At 39.1% G+C, this 20,450-nt stretch overlaps 1 protein-coding gene across 3 annotated transcripts in view; it reads left to right on the top strand.

Annotated features, from left to right (window-relative positions):
• The first annotated feature begins 8,688 nt into the window (after window positions 1-8,688).
• Window positions 8,689-20,450, top strand: part of RBMS1 (RNA binding motif single stranded interacting protein 1) — a 206,357-nt gene continuing 194,595 nt past the window's right edge. For all 3 annotated transcript variants that reach the window (XM_032409641.1, XM_032409649.1, XM_032409615.1), the window contains exon 1: window positions 8,689-9,213. In XM_032409641.1, coding sequence (XP_032265532.1) covers window positions 9,139-9,213 — 75 coding nt within the window. In that variant the 5' untranslated portion in view covers window positions 8,689-9,138. The remainder of the gene's footprint in view (window positions 9,214-20,450) is intronic.

A 20,450-nucleotide genomic window follows, 5' to 3' on the forward strand; every position in this document is an offset into this window, starting at 1 on the left:
CCCCTTCAGGCTATAATACATAAATCATCTTTCCTTTCTTTCTTCGGTCCTACCTTCTTTCTTTCCATCCTTCTTCCTTCATCATTCCCTTAAAAAGAAATTTATCGACATAAGTTTCTTTCAAATTAGCGGCAACTTAGTTCATCATGCTGGTGTTTCTGGTGGTGATGCTGGGGGCAACAGTGGTGGAAGAGGTGGTGAGGGTGATGGCGGGCTCGGAGAAGGAAAAGGGAGAGGAGAGAAATGAGGGGAGGAAAAGGAAGAAAAAGATGAGGGAAAGGAAGTGATGAAAGGGAGAAAGAAGAGAAAGAGGAAAGACATCTGAAAGGAAATTCAATCTAAGTGGGAGGGTAGTACTGAACAATATGAAGCTATAGGACCTTCAGCATCAAAAGTCCTGGGGTTTTGCCCTAGATTTTTAACTTACCATAGAGAACTACCTTAGTGAGGCCAATCACTGAGTATCTCTGAGCTTTGGTCTTTTTTCCATACATGGAATCACTAATAATATTTAATGCTTTTGTAGTGTTTAACCCGTGCCAGGCACTATTCTAAGTGCCATTTGTATATGAACTCACTTAATCTTTCAACAACCTCATTTTACCCTGTCCCAGCTGGGGAGTGGGACAGCCAGCTTTAAACCTAGGCAGTCTGACTCTGGAGTCTGTGCCCTTAGTAAAAATACCTACCTGGAAGGATTTCAGGGAAGATCAAAGGAGGTAACTCATGTGAGAGGGTTTGCAAACTAAAAAGTAATTATGATGTTAAAATAATTTCAAGATAATGATGATGGCAAATGATGGTGATAAAGTCTAGGTAAGACTGCAGGAAATCCTGGGAACAAAAACAAAGAGTTGCTGAGAATTCAACTATAATTTAAAACTGGAAAATGTACAAGCGTTAAGAAAGCTGAAGATGATGTTTCCTTTATGCATTCTTTCCTTCTTCCCTAGCTTTCTAATTCCACAGCAGCATCTAGTAAATAGAATCACCAATGCTGGGGCGCCTGGGTGGCTCAGTCATTAAGCATCTGCCTTGGGCTCAGGTCATGATCCTCGAGTCCCGGGATCGAGCCCCACATCGGGCTCCCTGCTCAGTGGGAAGGCTGCTTCTCCCTCTCCCACTCCCCCTGCTTGTGTTCCCTCTCTTGCTGTGTCTCTCTCTCTATCAAATAAATAAATAAAAATCTTTAAAAAAAAAAAAAGAATCACCAATGCCTTCCACCTTGACTTGGTTAATAATCTATATTCCAGAGAACCTATACCCCAGAAGATAAAAATTGAATTAGAGTAGAATTTCTAGTCTTGGGTTTTTATTTTTATTGAATATTTCTATGTGATCTTGGAACATGTTATAACTTTTCATGTCAGGACTGCACTGAAGAGTATGTTTGTGTGTGTATACATATACGTATGTACATATCTCACGTATGCATGCACACTGGTTAAATCTCAGCTTTTAGGACATTCTTTGTTCTATCCCATTTTTAAATACTTAAAAAAAATCTCTTTGTTCTATCCCATTTTTAAATACTTAAAAATTCTTTGTTCTATCCCATTTTTAAATACTTAAAAAAAATCTCTAACATCTAAGAATGGAAATGACTAAATAGTTGCCTTTAATCTGGGTGGGGGGTTAAATTTTTTTTTTTAAAGAAAGAAATGGGGAAAGGAAAAAATTCTCTTCTCTCTTTGGAGTCTTTCTTTCCTTCTTTCTTTCTTTCTTTCTTTCTTTCTTTCTTTCTTTCTTTCTTTCTTTCTTTCTTTCTTTCTTCCTTTCAGATTTATTAATTTATTTACTTGACAGAGAGGGAACACAAGCAGGAGGAGCTGCAGGCTGAGGGAGAAGCAGGCTCCTCTATGAGCAGGGAGCCCGATGTGGGACTCGATCCCAGGACCCCGAGATCATGACCTAAGCTGAAGGCAGACGCTTAACTGACTGAGACACCCAGGTACCTCTCTCTGGAGACTTTCTGTAAAAGTTCTGTTATTGGAGAGCACACTGGAAACATCCTCATTAAAAGAGCCTCAAAATTTTGGGAGCACAAGCACCTTTTCTTGACCTCTTCTATGAAGTCATAAAATCACAGCCTCCCTCACACAGGCATCTAAACATACTGCTACATAGGCAGGCTATTTTAAAAAGTGAAATTACAGTTGAAAGAAATAACCCTCAGTAGACACATGTTTAATAACATGATTTTGTTGGTTCTCTTAAAACATGTTTTAAAAAGTCATGCCATTAAATGATTTTTATCAAAAGCATTTTAAAAACCTGGAAAGTAAGGGCACAACATTTTACATCTATCTCTAGGAAACACTGACCTCCACAAAATCCAAATTTCTAACCAAAAGTGGCTCGAGGACTGCTGGCCTATAGAAAAGAAATCAGATAATAAGGTGAGAGAAATGTTTTCCCTTCCCATTCCACTGGCTTACTCCCTTGACTCCTGAAAATTTTAAATTAGTTGGGGATTTGAGGTCATCAAAGGTTATAATAATACTTATCAGAGAACTGTTTACAAACAGATTCTTAAGATGAGCTAATGATTGCATAGAATAAAACCATGGTTCCTTGAGGGTAGAGTCCATATCTTTACTTGCCTTTAGAGCCTATCAACAAATAGTCTCTTGCATGCAGATGGTGCTTACTGCATGCTCACTGGATGAATTAATTAGTTTCTAAATTATTTCATTTGTCCCTTGGTGGAGATGATCATCTGGGTTAGATCAGTTAAAATGATAAAGAGGTGGAATCTTCTTTATGGACCACCCTTTCCAAACAGAGCTGTTTCTGGGAATGTATGTCCTTGATAGTAAACTGAGTCCTTAGTTTCACCACGTTCTTAGATACCAGCATCCAACTCCATGACTTACTTGCTAAATTTAGGACATAGTAGTCCATCATCATCAACGTTAATAAATATTCACTGTAATGGAGTGCCCTCAACTGTGCCCAATTTTAGCTCTCAGTAAATTTATCAAAAACAATTTTTAGTTCATGTATACTTTTTGTCTATTTCATTTCTTGGTTGGAGTTATACAACAATATGGTGGGAGTTGAAAGGAGCAGGCATGGAGGGTAGGAAAGAACCACAAGCCAAGAGGTAATGTAGAGGAAGGGGATGAATCTGGAAAAATGGGAAGGATCTGGTCAAGAAGGGAGTTATGAGCTGTGATGAAAAGTGTGAACTAAACAGTGCTTCCCAAACTCCAATGCAGGATAGGGGACACAGTCTGAGAATTTTTAAATTCTTGTTTTATTTTGATAAAAAAACATTTTTAAAGAATATTCCACTTATAAAGATAATATGATTTTTGTTTCTTAAGGCAGGGGTCTACAAAATAGGGCCTAAAGATAAATATCTAAGAAATATCAAGCTAGAAGATTTATACAGAACCTTCTTGAAGACTGTAAAACAATCCCCTGTTCATGACAAAACTTTATTGTGCAGTCAAACCACTGGTTCCCTTTTATCTACATTCTTATTTGTTTAAGCCTCTCAGACTTCTAACATTTATGTCAGTCACACTTTCACCTTGCAAAACCTGGCCTTTCTATTTTAAGTGTTCAGTCAATGTATTACAGACATCACCTAGTTACCTAGTGTGGAAGCAAGAGTACTCACCATCAGTAATTCTCCAAGTTCTGTGTGCAGTCTTTCTAATAAATCTAAATCCCATTTCTAGTTCACTGATGCTCTAGTACAGGGGGGGTTATAGCAAACTTTCTAATCTTATCCTTTGATTATTTTAATACTCTTTGGCAGATGGCATTAAAACAAAGGCATTAATCAATGCTAATTGGTTTGGTCCATTTCCATAGTTAAAAAAAAAATGTTTACCCTTGGTTTTAAGTGAAACCAGATTGGAGATCTTGGATGGGACAATTTGTGCTTCAATGTCTTTAACTTGCTGCTGCTTCTGCACGGACACAGCTCGCCACCTTTCACCACACACGAGCTTCTCATGGCTGACCCATTCTCTTCCAGCCTGTCTCCTCAAAGAGGTTTTTCCTGGCAACTCGCCTTAAAATTTCTAACCCAACTCTCACAAAATTGGTCTCCTCCCATCATACTGTCGCTTTCTTCATAGAGTTTACCACAATTTACTGTTGTTTTATTTCTGTCTCTCTCACTAGATGGTAAGCTCCATGTGGGCAAACACCAAGTCAACTGCATCCCCAATGATATCTATATGTGTCCTGCTTATAGAGGATGCTTCTTAAATGTTGGCGAAGGTGTAAATTACAGCTTCTCTTGGGGAACATCACTCAGTGGCTCATGCTCTCCTAGGGGTCATCTTGGCACAAATTTCATTAAGAATCTTTCATGAGCTCCTTCTCCCAAACATGCTAAGTATGAAGAACACATTTCAAAGAATTTGTTATTTAAAAAAAAATTTTTTTTTAAAGAGCAAGCCAATGTGGGTTTGTTAGAGAAATAGCTGATCCAGGTTTGGGCATGAGCTGTACAACAACCTGGGACAATTTTATCAAACAAGAAAGCAAAAAATCTATCAGACTATTGGGATATGGTTAAAAAAAAAAGAAGACACAGGAGCCAAGTCAAAGAGTCTCCCATTGGCCAAAGATGGGACAATTTGCACACCAATAAGAATAATGACTGTCATGGTTTAAAACAAATAAAATATGTAAAAACCTGTAAGTTCAGAATATTATTTAAAACTGGTTAGCTTTGGAGTTTCCTATGGCATCAACTCATTATTCTGAAAATTAGTAAACAGGGAAAAATTTATCCTGCTTTTCCTGTGCTAATTGTATTTCAAGTTAACCCAAGAGTTTGAAAAAAATTCTTCTCCATAGACAATTTCCAACTAATAAGTACAAATGAAATGATAAAATTTTAAAACCATAATTCTGTCACACCAAATGAAATAATGGGTTAAGGTAACACTCATGAATGACTATTAAAACCATGGAACTTTTTAATGGATAAATCAGACTGATAATACCAGAACTTCTGATCAATCTTAGTATCACTAAAAATGACAATCAAGCATTATGTGTCTCCTGATGTGATATGATGCATATCACATCACCTATGTACGTTCAACTCCATCTAGGAAGCATTCTTTGCCAAAAAAAAAAAGTGAACCTGAATGTAATGAAACCTCTAGAACTAACCATCACTTTAAATGACACCAGCAGGTTAAAATCAGCCATGTGGGACATTTTATGAAACAAACACCCTGATTTCTTTAACAAATAAACATCAAATTAAAAAGTGAGTGGGAGCGAACTTTTATATATTAAAAGAGGCTTATGTGATACATCAACCAAATTTAAGATGTGGACATTGTTTCAGTCGATTTAAATGAACTACAAAAGTGATTTTTAGATAACCAGAGAAAAATGAACAATAATGGGGTATGAGTTGATCTTAATAAATTATTATGAATTTTGTTAGGTGTGATCATGATATTGTGCTAAAAAAAGTTCTTATTTGTTTGAAGTAGATATTAAAATAGTTGCAGGTGAAACAACATGATGTTTGGGATTTGCTTCAAAATACTACAGAAAAATAAAAGCATGTTTGTGTGTGTGTGGGTGTGTGAGTGGGTGTGGGTGTGGGTATGGGTGTAACAAGATTGACAAATGATAAGTGTTGAAGCTGGCTCATTATTCTCTCTGCTTTTGTATTTGTTTGAAAGTGATCGGGATTAAAATTAAAAGCTGAGTTTTGTTTTTAAAATGTTTTAGTATAAAATATGGCAAACATACAAAAAAGTCTATGAACCACTTAAAGAAAAACATTGAAATATATTCCTATGTATCCACAACCCAATGCAAAACATGAAATGTTACCATCTCTACCAGTCCCCTTCGGTCCCTCCCTGAATATCTCACCCGCCTCCCTCAGAGATATCCACCATTCTGAATTTTCTGATATCTCCCTATTTTTCTTTGTAGAATTTTTTGTTTTACTATTCATGCACCACTCCTACACAATATTTAGTTATTTTTTTGTTTCTGAACTTGATACAAATGGAATGATGCTTTATGTTGGCTTGCTTCTTCAACATCAATTTTGAAAAGATGCATGTTGATGCATTTAACTATAGTTTATTCATTTTCACTGCTGCAAAGTGTTCCATTGTGTGCATGTACCATAACCTCTTTATCCATTCAATGGTTGATAGACATTCGAATTTTTAGTATATTGTGAACATTTCAGTATATTTCTCTTGGTGCATTTATAAATGCTTTCTTTGAGGTATGTACCTACATGTAGAATTACTGCGCCATAATATACATGCAAATGAAATTGGGCAATGCCAAACTGTTTTCTTAAAATGGTGGTTGTACCAATTCACTTTTTTGGAAAGCAATTTTCAAGATTTTCCCCTCTTCCATATCTTCACCTAACAATATTTTCAGTCTTATTTTTTGTCAATCTGGTAAGTGTGAAATGGTGTCTTATTATTATTTTAACCTGCATTTCCTTTATTATTAATGAGTGTGAGCATCTTTTCACAAGTTATAGGAACATTTGAGCTTCCTCCTCTGAAATGTGCATTAGTCTTTTGCTCATGTTCTAAAAAGTTGTTTCTCTTTTTCTCATTGATTCCAAGGAGTACTTTGTATCTTTCGTATATTAACTTTCTATAGTTTTATGGATTAGACATAACTATTTTGTGGCTTGCTTTTTCACTTTATCGAATCCTTTGATGAACCAGTGTTCTCAATTTTCATATAGTCAAATTGATCAATCTTGCACTCTTGGTCACCTTATTAAAGGAATCTCTCCCTACCTCAAGGGTATAAAGATATTACCCTACATTATCTTCTAACACTTTTATCATTTTGTTTTTTAATTTAGGTCTTTAATTCACTTGAACTTTTTTGTTTCCCTTTTGTGAGGCAGGGCTCCAATTTCATTTTTTCCATATGGATAGCCAATTGACCTAGAATCATTTATTGAAAAGCTCATTCTTTCTCCACTGCCTTGCAATACCAATTCAGTCATAAATCAAGTGTCTACATAATTGTGTGTGTGCTTCTGGGTTCTTTAACACAGGCTGAATTGTCATCATCCAGAAAAAAGTAGAACAGTCTAAGTTTGGTAATTTCCCTTATCACCTCAAGCCTTTCAAACACAAGTTCCTAAAACACAGGTTAGTTCATGTCAGTTCTCTGCTCAAAAACATTAAAGGGTCCTACATTGAAACAATGTAAGGAACTTTAAAGCTCCCCTCACTAGACAGTGAACCATTCTGACCTTCAGATTTACATTAACCTCAACAATGCCCACCAGATAGCAGAAGCTCAGTAAATACTAGTTTCTGTATAGGATTTTACATAGGCTAACTGTTAATTTTTTTTTAAGAGAACACGATTTGTCTCCTGGCATATCCAAAATGTTTTCATATGAACTTATATTTATTTTGTTTTGTCAAAATGTATAACCTTAAAATTTGTCTAAATCATATAAGATTATAAGGGTTTCATGTCACTGTTTCTTTGTCTTAAAGTATCTTATTAACCTGCTTTGAAATGTAACCGTATAAAAATATAACTGTTTAAGAAAATCACGCATTCCATTTCAGTCTGATTTACCTTTTGTGCTGTTAGGAAAATAGACTCTCAGAAAACCAAAATGACAAAACAAAGTAATCAAGGTCTATTTAATAACAAATGAATTTTTATTACATTTTATTAGATGTGCAAGAACTCCAATTTGGAGGTGATTTCTTACTTATCCTATTATACATTTTGGTATTATCTCTTTTGGAGCTAGAATATAAAAGTCTTCTACAGGCAGCTTCAGGAACCAATTAAGTCCATTAAATTATATCCAGTTACGTAGTGAACTGGACCACGGCTGTCTGGGGCTGTCTAGAACTGTGACAATTAGGAGATGGAGAAAGGCAGAAAGAGAGATTGATTTTATATGTCACTGAAGCACACTGCAACAATATGCCAGTGTGACTTTCAAAATGGCCTTAAAATATTCCAAACTCAGGGAGTTTCCTTGCTCCTGAGTGGGAGTTGACAGACTGTCTGGCAGCATTAGAAAGAGGCAGAGAAAAGCTGATGTCTATATTGTGTCCTCTGATAATAACATTCTGCCTCTCTGCGGCATCTCCCCTTAGAAGGGTCCGTCTGTTTGTTGGGAGGTGTGTGTGTGTTTCAGAGAGCTAGCCTCCCCTTGTGCAGGGGGCATGATTTCACCTCTCACATCTGGGAAACCCAAACCGAAGGACACTAACCCTCCCAAGGTCACCTAGAAAATTAGTGTTGTGGCCTGGGGGGTGGGGGGAACAGAACCCAAGTGTCCCGACTCCAGCTTTGTGGTTGGACACTAAATCATTTTCGATCTCTTGTTAAAAAAAAAAAAAATCGTTGGGCGGGGGAAGTGAGAAATTGATCAGTTTTCCTCTGCTTTCCCCTTACTTCCCCTCCCCCTTACGAAGATAAAAACTCAGGAAAGAAAGCGAGGTGTCCACTTAGCAGTTTTTAAGCTGGGTCCCCCAAGCCACCCCCACCCCCGACACAAAGCGATCCGGGCTCCCAGGGTTTCCGCCCGTCCAACCGCGAGCCCCGGAGGTGAGGAGTGGTTAAAACTCAGCCCTCACCTCCAGCGGGTCCCGGGCTCCGCGGCGCCCAAGCCCCGCCCCGCGCGCCCTTCCCCCCACCGCCTCGGCGCGCCAGCCCCTCTCCCCTCTCCCCTCTCCCAATCGGGCGCACCCACCCCAGATGCCGCCTGGCACCGAGCGTAGCCGTCGCCGCCGCCGCAGCACTTTCCACTTGTACTGATCACCTCCGAGCCCCGCTCTGCCTGCTCGCCGGAGCGGAGCGCGGCCCGCGCGCCAGCCCTTGGCAGCCTCGGAGCAGTCGGGCTCCGGGAGGCAACTCCGTGGGAGCGCCCTGTCCGGGGTGCCCTCTCCGCTCTGCAGTGTCTTTCTCTCTGCCTGGGAGGAGGAGGAGAAGAAAGAGGAGGAGGAGGAGGACGACGACGACGACGTCTGGTCCGGGCTGGGAGGTGGAGCAGCGGCAGCCACCGCCGCCGCCGCCGCCGCCGCCGGAAAGGGAGAGGCAGGAGAGATCGAGACTTGGAAACCCCAAAGTGCCCGCGACCCTGCACGGCAGGCTCACGGCAGGCTCCCTTCCAGCTTCATGGGCAAAGTGTGGAAACAGCAGATGTACCCTCAGTACGCCACCTACTACTACCCCCAGTATCTTCAAGCGAAGGTAAAGGGGAGCCGGGGGGGCGGGGGACGCCGGGGGCGCGCGCGGGCCGGGCCCGGGCAGGGGCGCGCGCGACGAGCCCCCGCCACCCCCGGCGGAGTTGATGGAGGGTTGCTAACTATAGCGCTGGCCTGGGTGGCGCGGGGCGGCGCGCGGGGCGGCGCGCGGGGCGGCGGCTGCCCGGGGAGCGGAGTGCGGGGATCGGGTTACAGAAAGCCGTGGGGGGAGAGACTAGACAGGAAAGAGCCGCCGGCCCCTTCCTGGCCCGGGAGGCCGGGAGGGTCGCGGGGCCGAGCGGCGCCCCTCGCCGAACCTTGGCGGTTCGGCTGCGGACGCTTGGGGCCCCGCGGCGGGCCCCGCTGGCGGCGCGGCTTTTCGACCGCTTCTTCTGGGCCTCGCCCTGCGAGCCGTAACTCTTGCCTTCCCTCGGAGTGGTGCGCAGCCTCCCGCCCCCCCAGGGACGCCCCTCAACCTCCCGCGCGCGCGATGACTGGGGCGTGAGGGGGGGTGGGGGGAAGGACGGGGCATTTTCTTCCCCGCCTCCGGGCCTTGCGCGCCCGCCCCTCGCCTTGATCTTTGTGCGGTGTGGCACTTCACCTGGTTACTGATTCCTACTTTTACGCTGGTGTTTTGGGTAGAAAAGTGGCCAAAGTTCACTCACCGTTCATTGATGTCCTTTTTAATCTTCCCTGTAGCTTTTGCAAAGGAGGGACAATGGGCAGAGTTAGTGCAGAGAAAGAAGTGACTTTAGTTTAGAAGAATACTACCGTGTATGTGGACCACAGATCCATTTCCAATGGTGCTTTCTCAAAAGTGGCCTTGGAGTACTCTTAGGTAACACAGCTGGTGACATATAGCCATACAAATTGAAACTGACTTTCTGGGGACCCTGGGTATCTTGTTAGTGGGCCTACCTTTTTACAGTAAGATTTGAGGCATTCCGAACGCATTAAAAAAATACATTCATGTACGTATGTATGTATGTATGTATGTATGTATTGGGCCCATGAAGAGTGAGCGTCTCACTGCTTTGGAAGCTTCTCTCATAATCTGGGAGGGTTGAAGTTGGATGCACCAGCCTTCTTCAGCGATTAGCGTCTTCTATCACTACTCCGGGTGCCCTTCTAGATCACAAAAGAATCAAGTATGGATGTAGTGCTTGAATTTCCTTTGGTAGGTTGTAATCATGTCCTCCTTGCTGGCAGAGGACGTTCCTGGCCTGGTGCAAAGAATCTCTGATTCGAACTTGATAAGCTTTCCTTTCTTACAGTGTGTGTGGTCCATGTTATGTACCTACAACATAGCTCTGTATTTGCTCACATAAAAAAGGACACTTGTCAGCACTGAGACCAGAAATTTTCTAGCAATCAAGGGCCTCCTTTTTACTCCCCCCAATTCGCATCTTACTTTGGGTGGCCAGAAAGCAGCAAGATGGTAGAAGCGAGGATACCCAGTATTCATTTCTGTGTGGTCCCCACATATTTGTTTTCAGGGACCCAAGTAGGCGCTCATTTTTTTGTGAGCTACATTGTAAATACAGGTTGTTCAAAGAAATTTTGAGGTATAATCAATGCATTACCTTTTCGATATCATATATGTTTAATGCACTTGTTTAAATTATGCAGCATTGGGTGCCTAAAGGAAGCCTATTCAACACTTAACTGTATGAATAATAAATACAAACACTCAGGTGCCGAAGAAAAAGGGCCATGTTTCTACAGGCACATTCACCTTAGTAATTTTTATGTACCATTAGTAAGTTAGAAACCAAGTACATAGCATTTAATATAGCTAATGCAATACCATTTGGCTCTTTTTGCCCCGTAAATAATTGAAGAGAGAGACGAACGGCAAGAGCCTGCTCTAGTAATTAGGGTCGGAGCCCAGAAAGCTTTAGGGCTCATTTTCTGAAAGTGTGCTTCCTGCATAAAGCATTTAATATTGATTTGTGTTACAGTAAATGACATTCTCAAAACATATCTTGCTGTTTCTACTATGAAATCGGGAATCCTATTACTCTTGAATTTCATTCTTTCAGGAGAAAGATGCACATTACTGGCTTGACCTATATAACATGGTATTCAAGTTCGACAATTAAACCTAAATTCCCTATTGTAAAGAATCTTCATTATCTCAGAAAGGGACATCTCCTAAAATGTAAAGTGACTATGTGCAGATTTTAGGTAAGCACAGTTTGAAACACCTAGCTCTGTTTTTTCTCCCTGACATGTTTGTTGCTAACATGGTAGTATGAGTCAATTTAAAAAAAAGAGAGAGAGAGGGACTTCGTTTGATTTGTAGTTAGTTTAAAAACAAGTGTTGCCTAATCTACCTAAAGGGTTAATAGTCTCACTTAGAATCTGTTGTCTACAGTGATGATCCTTGCCTTGGTGCGTGTGCCTTTTAACCTTCCTGAAACATGGGCTAGAAAACATCAGTCTGTTTAAAGTACAGTGATGTGTTTGCTAGTCAGAGTTGTTTTGAAACTTCTGTTTGGAAGCTATATCAAAAACTGAGGAATGGCATGGTTGTTTACAAAGTGATATCTGACTTAAACCTGCAATCGAAAGATGGATGTGATGGTTTTGAATCAAGAAAGAATACATGGATTGGATTTCTTTTCATTGGAAGGAATACATACCAATTAAAATGGCACTTGAAATGAATTTTGTTACCAGACTTAACAAAACTAACTTATGTCAAATAATTCTTCTTGAGTTACTCATCCAATCAGAGTCTGTTTTGGAAATTTTATTTAGTACTTTAACCCCATAAAAACATGTTAGTTACTTCTACACTTATTAACAACAACAACAACAAAAATCTATGGAGCTCTGTTACAGTGTGTGACCATCTCAGTATGTTTTGTACGTTGACAGAAAGAGAAAATCATTAGAAAAATAGTACAGCTGCATTAAACATAGAGTAAATCTGAGGATGCTGTGGAAGGGCAGGACATGAGGGGAAATAAAGGAGATTGTGAAATTTTCATAATATCTTAGTGTGGAGTGACACAGATTGCAAGTAACCCGATTTTACATGCTTGTTGGGTGTTTTTGTGTTCCTCTGTCAGGGTGGTCTTATCACAGCAGGCTCTCTTTATCACCTGACACGTTCATTCTAAGAGGTAGTTTGATGTAGCTTCGTAAACATAAGCACATATTGTTCTAAAGGATTTTCTGAATTATATATGACCTATGCTATATTATGAAAAATTAAATTTGGTATCCACTTTTCAGCTACACAGACCAAAAAAACCTGATAATTTAACGTATTTTAACCTAAAGATTTGTATGTGCATATTTTCAAACATTGGCTGTCTTCATTTCACTTAGTATAAAGGCACCCCTCAAGGTCTGTTTATTTCAAAGATACTACAACATACATTACTGCCAATGCATGTATGCAAATACAGATGGGAATTGAAATACTTATTCTATTTCTTTTGAAGAAAGGAAAGTACAAAATGTTCTTTACATGCTTAGCTAATATTTTGTACCAACTAAATGCAATTTGACACATTTGTGATCTTTATTCATAGTTATCAAAAGATATTTCTATAAAATATACCATATTCAAAGCTTGCTCTTAAAATTTTTATGCATAAACAGTATTGTATATGAAATGTTCTGAAACAAAAGTTTCTTTTAAAGCTATTCTTGTATAAGTGTATGCTAAAGAACATATTTGAACCTAAGTTTCAAAATGTGAAAAATATTGAGTGATATAATTTGGGATTGTATTAATAAAGGCTACTAGAGCAAAGTAGTTTTTCTGAATTGAATTTTCGTGTGCATTAACATTTTGTGGAATTCCTTAACTTTTACTTAGTAGCCATAGGAATAATGTATCAGTCTGTTTCTGTAGGAATTAGGGGTTATGATTTGATACATAGAGCTACTGAGTATATTAAGGTGGTTGGGCCATACAGAGGGATGATATTAAGACTTAGGGAGCTCTGTGTCCTAAAAAGTAACCACATTTATACAGGGAATAAAGTTTGCTTAAATGTATCAATACAGCCATACAATATTTTACACCCTGAATACACCTTAGTTCCTTAGGTGAGTGGGAGAGTGTGGCTATCTAGAAGTGGTGTTGGAAGACTCAAGGTCATGGGACGGTTAAAATGAAGATGCATTATAATGCAATATTGTAGCATTCTTCCCTTCAAGTAGCTTTCTTTTGGATTTCCCATAGTGTCTATTTTATTTTTATATGTTGGGAGCCAAATCTTGAGCTACTAGAAAGAAACAGGAAAAGATAAGTGAAGAGAAATAGGAGAGTTTTCAATCATTTAGTATTAGTATAACTAGATATACCTCATGTGGTTGGCAATCTTGGTTTTAAATTTAAGTTCAAATATGGGCAATTTCCATGTAATACAGTTTCAAGAAAAAAAATGTTAAGCTTTACTGATATATTGCTCAGACTTTGTATTTTGCTTAATGGTTTATTGGAACTTTAAAATTACCCCAGCTTATTTAATGAGTACTGAAATTTTAAGTTATGGGTCTTAGTTAAAGACAAAGGGGTCTTTCTTCCTTTTCTTTTTATTAAATAGAGGGTTTTCAGAAAATAAAATATTTTCCCCCATGTCTGCTTAACCAGGAAAAATCACATGAGGGATATATAGAATGGAAGGATAAGTGCTTAGTAAAATCATATTGACACTTAAATATTGTTCATTCTTTTCAAGGATGAGGAATTTTTTGTCTAGTTTGTTTTTTATTGGATGCTCAGTTCACTAACGTTTATTCTCCCCAAGCATGGTCTCCAATCCCACTGTATGTTTCTCTGCAAGGGATATCAACACCTCCTTAGTTTCTTGCCTGATCCACAGAACAGTAGGTGCTAAATCAATGCTTGTTAGTGACTATTATTATGCGGAATAAGTATATGCAAAATCTTTTTAGACCAGGAAAAAAGTTGTAGACCAAAGTCAACAAACGTGATAATCCAGTCTAATTTTCTATGGAAATCTTATTATAGTTTGATTTGTGTTTTGATTTATTTTGTCCCTATCATGACAACGTTAAGCTGTTTTATGAATTGAGTAAGATCCCTAAGAGGAATCACATATTAATTGGTCAGGGCTTAACTTATAGAATCAAAGTACCTTTTTGTGCACTCTTCATTAAAGCATATAGTGCCAGAAAAAAAATCTCCTAGTATTAGACTGAGGGGGGAAGTGTTACATGTGATGAACTGGTGATTAGCCTGGTCTTTGCTTCTTGTCAGTGGTGCCCACCTGCACAGTTCAGACTTTTTCCTGCTCAATTTTCAAGCATATTGCCTTTTTTAAAAGATGTATTTCAGACTTGATAAAAACATTTATTCATTTAATGGATAACAACTAAAATGTAAACTAGCATTGAGGTGTCCAAAATTAGTTCTCTCTCAATTACTGACTGTTGCATGACCCTAAACATGACATTCTTGGGATTAGCTTGTTATCCCATTCATTGGGATTAGAGGAATAAGCAGTCGTAAGTGGAAGTACTATATTCAATGTAACATAGCTTTATTAAAGAAAATGTAGTAATGATATGTGAGTGATGTAAATGCAGTGTCATAATATTTGGTGTAAAATCAAACTATATATTCAAAATTGAACATTGGACTTGGAGATTTTATGTGGAATTATTTTAAATGTTCTGGTTTCTCTGTTCTGTTATTTTAATGGATAAACAGTAAAACCTGATGGAAGTTGTTAGTGCCTCATGAGAGGCAGCACTTGGATGATACAGACGTTTAACAGTGGGAGCTTGGCCAGATGATGATACACAGCAAAATGTCTCCTTAGAATTAGGTGTGTGAAGCATACACACAAATTTGAGCATACACACAAATTTGATAATAGAAACTAAGCATTTCTTTCTTTCTTTTAAAATATTTATTTATTTATTTATTTTAGAGAGGGAGAGCACGAGCGAGCGCTTGGAGTGGGGAGGGAGGGCATGAGCGCTTGAGCAGAGGGAGAGGGAGAGAGGCAGAGAAGCAGACTCTCTGCTGAGTGCTGAGCACGGAGCTGGAGCCGGGAGCCCGATGAGGGGCTCCATCCCAGGATCCTGAGATCATGACCTGAGCTGAAACCAAGAGACGGAGGCTTAACTGACTGAGCCACACAGGCGCCCCTAAACATTTCTTAATATGAAGGGGAAGTGTAAAGGGGATGGTGATGGCTAAGCCAAAAATAAACTGAATATGTATCTCCCATAGCTGAATTCCTTACTTTTTCTTAATGTATTTTGTCCCCTTAACATAATTACATGAATATTTTAGTTTTTCAAATAAGCACTGGAAAAGAAGTGTGTCAAAGATGGTGAGAGAGAGACAAAAAGGAGGGGGGCAAAAATCAACACCTAGACCTCCTGGGAAAGAAAACATGCAGAACTGAACACTTCCCTCTCCATACGCTGTCTTTTAGCTAATTCTTAAATGGATGCATTTGTCATTTTAGAGGATGGAGAACAGTTTCTAGATGACAAATAGGAAAACCTAAATCCTAAAAGTGAGATTAGATGTTAATATGAACAGTTAACTTGCTTATAACTCTGGTACTATAAACACAATGTCTGGCAGATGATTTCCAATGTTGGCTGTAACATCTATATTCTGGAATTAGGTTAAGTTTTTAAGCTTGTTGAAAAATTGCTGAGGTTCATGAAGGTTCACGAAGGACTGAAATACTAACTAATAGGTTGTATTTCCGGACTGATCCCAGAGCACCGTTCTGTGCACTTGATATTGGAAAAGGTTAGGGAGTGTATATCTGGTCCTTGCTCTCCAGCATCTCACCAGCTACCAGGAAAGACAAAATAGACACAATACAAGAAAGAAGTGAAGAAAAATATTTACAAAATCGTACACCCAGGAAGGGGGCATACTAAGGGTCTGAGTGACAGAGAAAGCACTAAGATATCCATCTGTGGGGTTAAAAACTCTGCCATGTGTTTTGTGAGAAAAAGTAAAGGGCAAATAAAGGCCACAATAACCTGGGAATTTTAGAAAGAAATTGGGGCGTTAGATTAATGAGTGAAAATTTCTTGAATTTATAATCAGCACTGTTTTGTATTTTGTGCCCTTTTTAATCCTCTTATGAGTACTTAGAATTTTACAGAATAACACTTTTTTTTGGTATTTTACCTTAACTCCTTCGCCTCAAAGTTTCATATTCAGTTACTTTATTTTACATTATTATTTTTCAAGTTTTATGCTTATAAATGTGCTACTAAGCCAACCTATTCAGTTGTGACAGGCTGAGAATATAATGCTTAAATGATGACATAATGGTTATACAGAATTGTTACTCTTACTGTTTTAAACCATTTGAAATGTTTATTTCTCCTTATTTATTAGGGTTGCTCGCGGCAAAGGGAGAAAATGTCTAGAGTTTTGTTATGCTGCTAATTATATCATCATGTGCCTGCAATCTACATGTTTGATAATGTATCCAATGTGAGCTGTTATTTCTTCAGAAGATAACAGATTTTTTATTATTCATGATCTTTCATAGATAAAACAATTTATTCTTTTTATTTGGTCATTCTCAGTTTTAATTCTAAAAAAAGCTTTCTTATCTCTGCAAATGAAACTAAGTCCTTCAGGATTCATATTGTCCTCTGTTTGCCTCATTGGGAAGCATGGACCCACCCTTCTGGCTGCCCATTGAGCAGCAGGTGCTATTGGGCTTCATCCCAGATGAGGAGTGATTTCAGGGAAAGGTTTTGTGCAACAAAACTAAATCATTTCATAGGTATCACAAATAATTTTTATCGATCTTGTAGGAAAAATGCATCATACTTTCCCAGCTCTGCAAGTGTTGGCCCCATTTTAGATGATACCAGTTTTGGGTTTTTTTTTTTTTTATTTTTATTTATTTTTATTTATTTATTTATTTATTTATTTTTAAAGATTTTATTTATTTATTTGTCAGAGAGACAGAACACAAGCAGGGGGAGAGGCAGGCAGAGGGAGAAGCAGGCTCCCCGCCGAGCAAGGAGCCCGATGTGGGACTTGATCCCAGGACCCTGGGATCATGACCTGAGCCGAAGGCAGCCGCTTAACCGACTGAGCCACCCAGGCGTCCCGGGTTTTGTTTTTTTTTAATCAGCTGAAAAATTTACTAATTAAAATGGGCAGAATTGGATGGATACATCATGGAATACTGCTCTTAAGTTTCTTCGTGGGTGGGGGGAGATCAAAGTTGCCAAAAATGAATTTTAGATGTTAAACTTATATTTTTATTATACTTAAGCTCCTCAAATAGCACTATGCTGTTTTCCCTATTTAACACTTTTTAAACATGGTGATTTTGAGAGTTGCAATTGGTAGTATATTTGTACTGGAGAACTTCTAAGCCCTTCCTTGACTATATAGCATATGACATGTGCACTCTGGAGAGACGCAGACTCCTGGCTGAGCGATCCTGATGTGGGGCTTGATCTCAGGATCTTGAGTTGAAATCAAGAGTCAGTCATTTAACCGACTGAGCCATGCATATGCCCCAACAATAACAGCTTATAAAATAAGGTCTCAGATAAAATATTTGGTTGTAAGCAAAATTAAATTTTATTAGAAATTTGTAATACCATCAACTTTACCTTTGTCTTCTCAACAGCATTTGGATTCATCACTAAACAGACTTTTGACCAATGCAGACATTAATAAAAAAAAATTGCCAGTTTTTATTTTCAGGTCATTAACTGATGTGTTCCCAAAACCTTCTTTGCCTCCTACAGAGCATGACTTTGATTAATTTCCATTGTTTTAAAGAATGAAGCCTTAAGAAAAAACCTTCCTAATCTCAGCCTCTTCTTAGGTTTCATTCCACGTGATTATTTGCACACTTTTATTTAAACAGCCCTAAAAGAAATGGCTACCAGAAAATTTTCTATAGCAAAAATTCTATAGCTGGCAGATGATGTTTTTCTAGAGCTCTATGTGATTTGTTCAGTGATTGGGAATAACTTAACTTACAAGTGAATTGTTTTCAAGTTTGTTCTAAAAAGTTCACTTATCAGTTATTTAGAACTTGAAACTCATCTAATATATTTCATATGTAAATTGTTATTCTTAATGATAGGGTCCCCAGCAAACCTTTAAGAGCCTGTAAAAATAGCACACTTTATAATTCACAGATAGTTGTTCCATACTAATCTCATCACAGAACCAAAGCACTGTGCTGGGCAATGTTTGGGTAGGGGGAGAGCATGAGTATTCAGAGTTGGAATTCCAGGTTCCAGGAACCCATCTTTGCCCCCTTCAGGTTAGTGGGTAAGTTTTCCTAACTCACCTGAGGGGCAGTGGGAAGACGGGAGCTCCCTTGCAGTCCTTCAGTAGGGCTTTAAGCTTCTAGGACTGGTACTGGGTTTACAGAAGAGATGGGAGGTGTGGCTGGTGAAGTCCTGTGAGGTGTGGACTCTGGAGCTTCCCCGTGTGGTGAGTGAGGCCCTGGGACCCCTCCTTATTCCTCAGTCCCTGGGAGACTAGCTTCCTATTCAGCTATTGTCCTGTGCTGGTCCCCCACCCCAGCCAAAAATCTCACTTTAAAAAATACGGTCCAAAGCTTTCTAGTAGTGCTTTTCATCCCTTGCTTATCACTGGCTCGATTATTACAGCCTTCCAGCTTTCCTTGCTCTCCTTGAGCATCAAATCAAGCAAACAGCTTCTGAGGCTGGGAACAAAAATGAAACAAAACAACAAAGAACAAACTGTCCAGTTCCATCGCTTCCCTTATTTTCATCTAGTCCTGGTCCAACAATGGCTCATAACTCATAGGGGAACTCCAGACCTTGGGAATCTGATGGTGGCACATTCCCCTTCACCTCCAATTTTTACCGAGGCAGCCTGTGGAGCACACGTTAAGAATCCTACCCTGAGAGGAAGTCAAAACAGAACAGTCAGTGCTTAAGAGGATGATTCAGACCATGGACCCCTGGTATTTTGTTTCTGGATTGTGGCTTGACTCTGGGGTGAAGAGCTAGACAAGACCCAAGGGCCTGCAAAATGAAAATGGGTGAGAATAAAGTGCATGGGTTTGGGCAATCTCAGAGTGTGTTTCCACTCTCTTTACTCCTTTTCCCCTCCTCCCTCCTTCTTTTCCCTTCTCCTCCGTTCCTGCCCCCAGCTTTTCTTCCTGCACTGGGAGAGTGGTGTCACTCTGGACTTACTTCTGACCAGCCACGGGTGTGTGTGTTGTGCTACTGGTCAATCTAGCGGGGTGATTGTTGCAGACAAGCTAGTCCCCCTGCAGTCGGCCCAAATCAGGGACCAAGTGTGTCTGACTTAATGTGACTAAAAAAAAAAAAAATCTTTACTACCTCTTAATGCTACAGATTATGATTAAGAATTTGCTAACTACAATTGCCTCTTTGAATCAGATTTTCTTTCTGATTCCTTATCCAATTTTATATGGAAATTTAAAATAAAATTTTATTTGGCAATGTATAAATGTAGTTACAGAAGTGCAGACATGATGTAATACTTTGAACAAAAGAGAACATAATTAGCATAATAGAAAGTATTTTGATGACAAATGCGTACTCCTAATGAGATTAGAATTTAAATATGAGGTAGTGAAATGGTAAGCCGTTTACATTTTTCTTCACCCAAACTAATATTTAAAATCACATATAACCACCTTTTTCTATTTCTTGAATATTTCACAAAACAATTCTTTATCTAAAAATAATCACAAGCATATTCTGTGTTGTCTCATTTGCTAAAGACTGGGAAAAAAAGGTATGTTTCTTCTTCGGTCATAGTTCCTCAGATTTTCATTTTAATAGTAGAAATCTTAAATGTTGATTTTGATTGCTTTCTTAAAGAATAGATTATCTCTTACTATATAAATAGGATTTAAAATGACAGTGGGTGATCTCTGGTGTTCTTTTCTACCCCTCTGTCTCTGTCACAAAATTCAAATTCATGTTTCAGCAGTACAGGATGTTCTTCAGTGCACATCCTTTGAGCCTTCAAAATTTGATTTGACTGTGTGGTCTGATGATAGCGTGTGCAGATAAGTACATTGTGATAGTAATCTGTGTGTCTGGGCCCTAATGAACATCTGCTTGCTAGGGCGCCACATGGCAGCACCTTTCTTTGTTTTTCTTCCTTTGCCTTTTTGATTTGAATCTTGTTAAACCCTGAAAATGGGGCTGGTTTTCAATATGCAAATGTTATCTCCCTCTTTTGGGGGGAAAAAAAAGCCAGATATTTTAAATATGAATGCACTG

The sequence above is a fragment of the Phoca vitulina genome, unplaced genomic scaffold (genome assembly GCF_004348235.1).
Source record: "Phoca vitulina isolate PV1807 unplaced genomic scaffold, GSC_HSeal_1.0 scaffold1, whole genome shotgun sequence".
Classification (NCBI taxonomy): domain Eukaryota; kingdom Metazoa; phylum Chordata; class Mammalia; order Carnivora; family Phocidae; genus Phoca; species Phoca vitulina.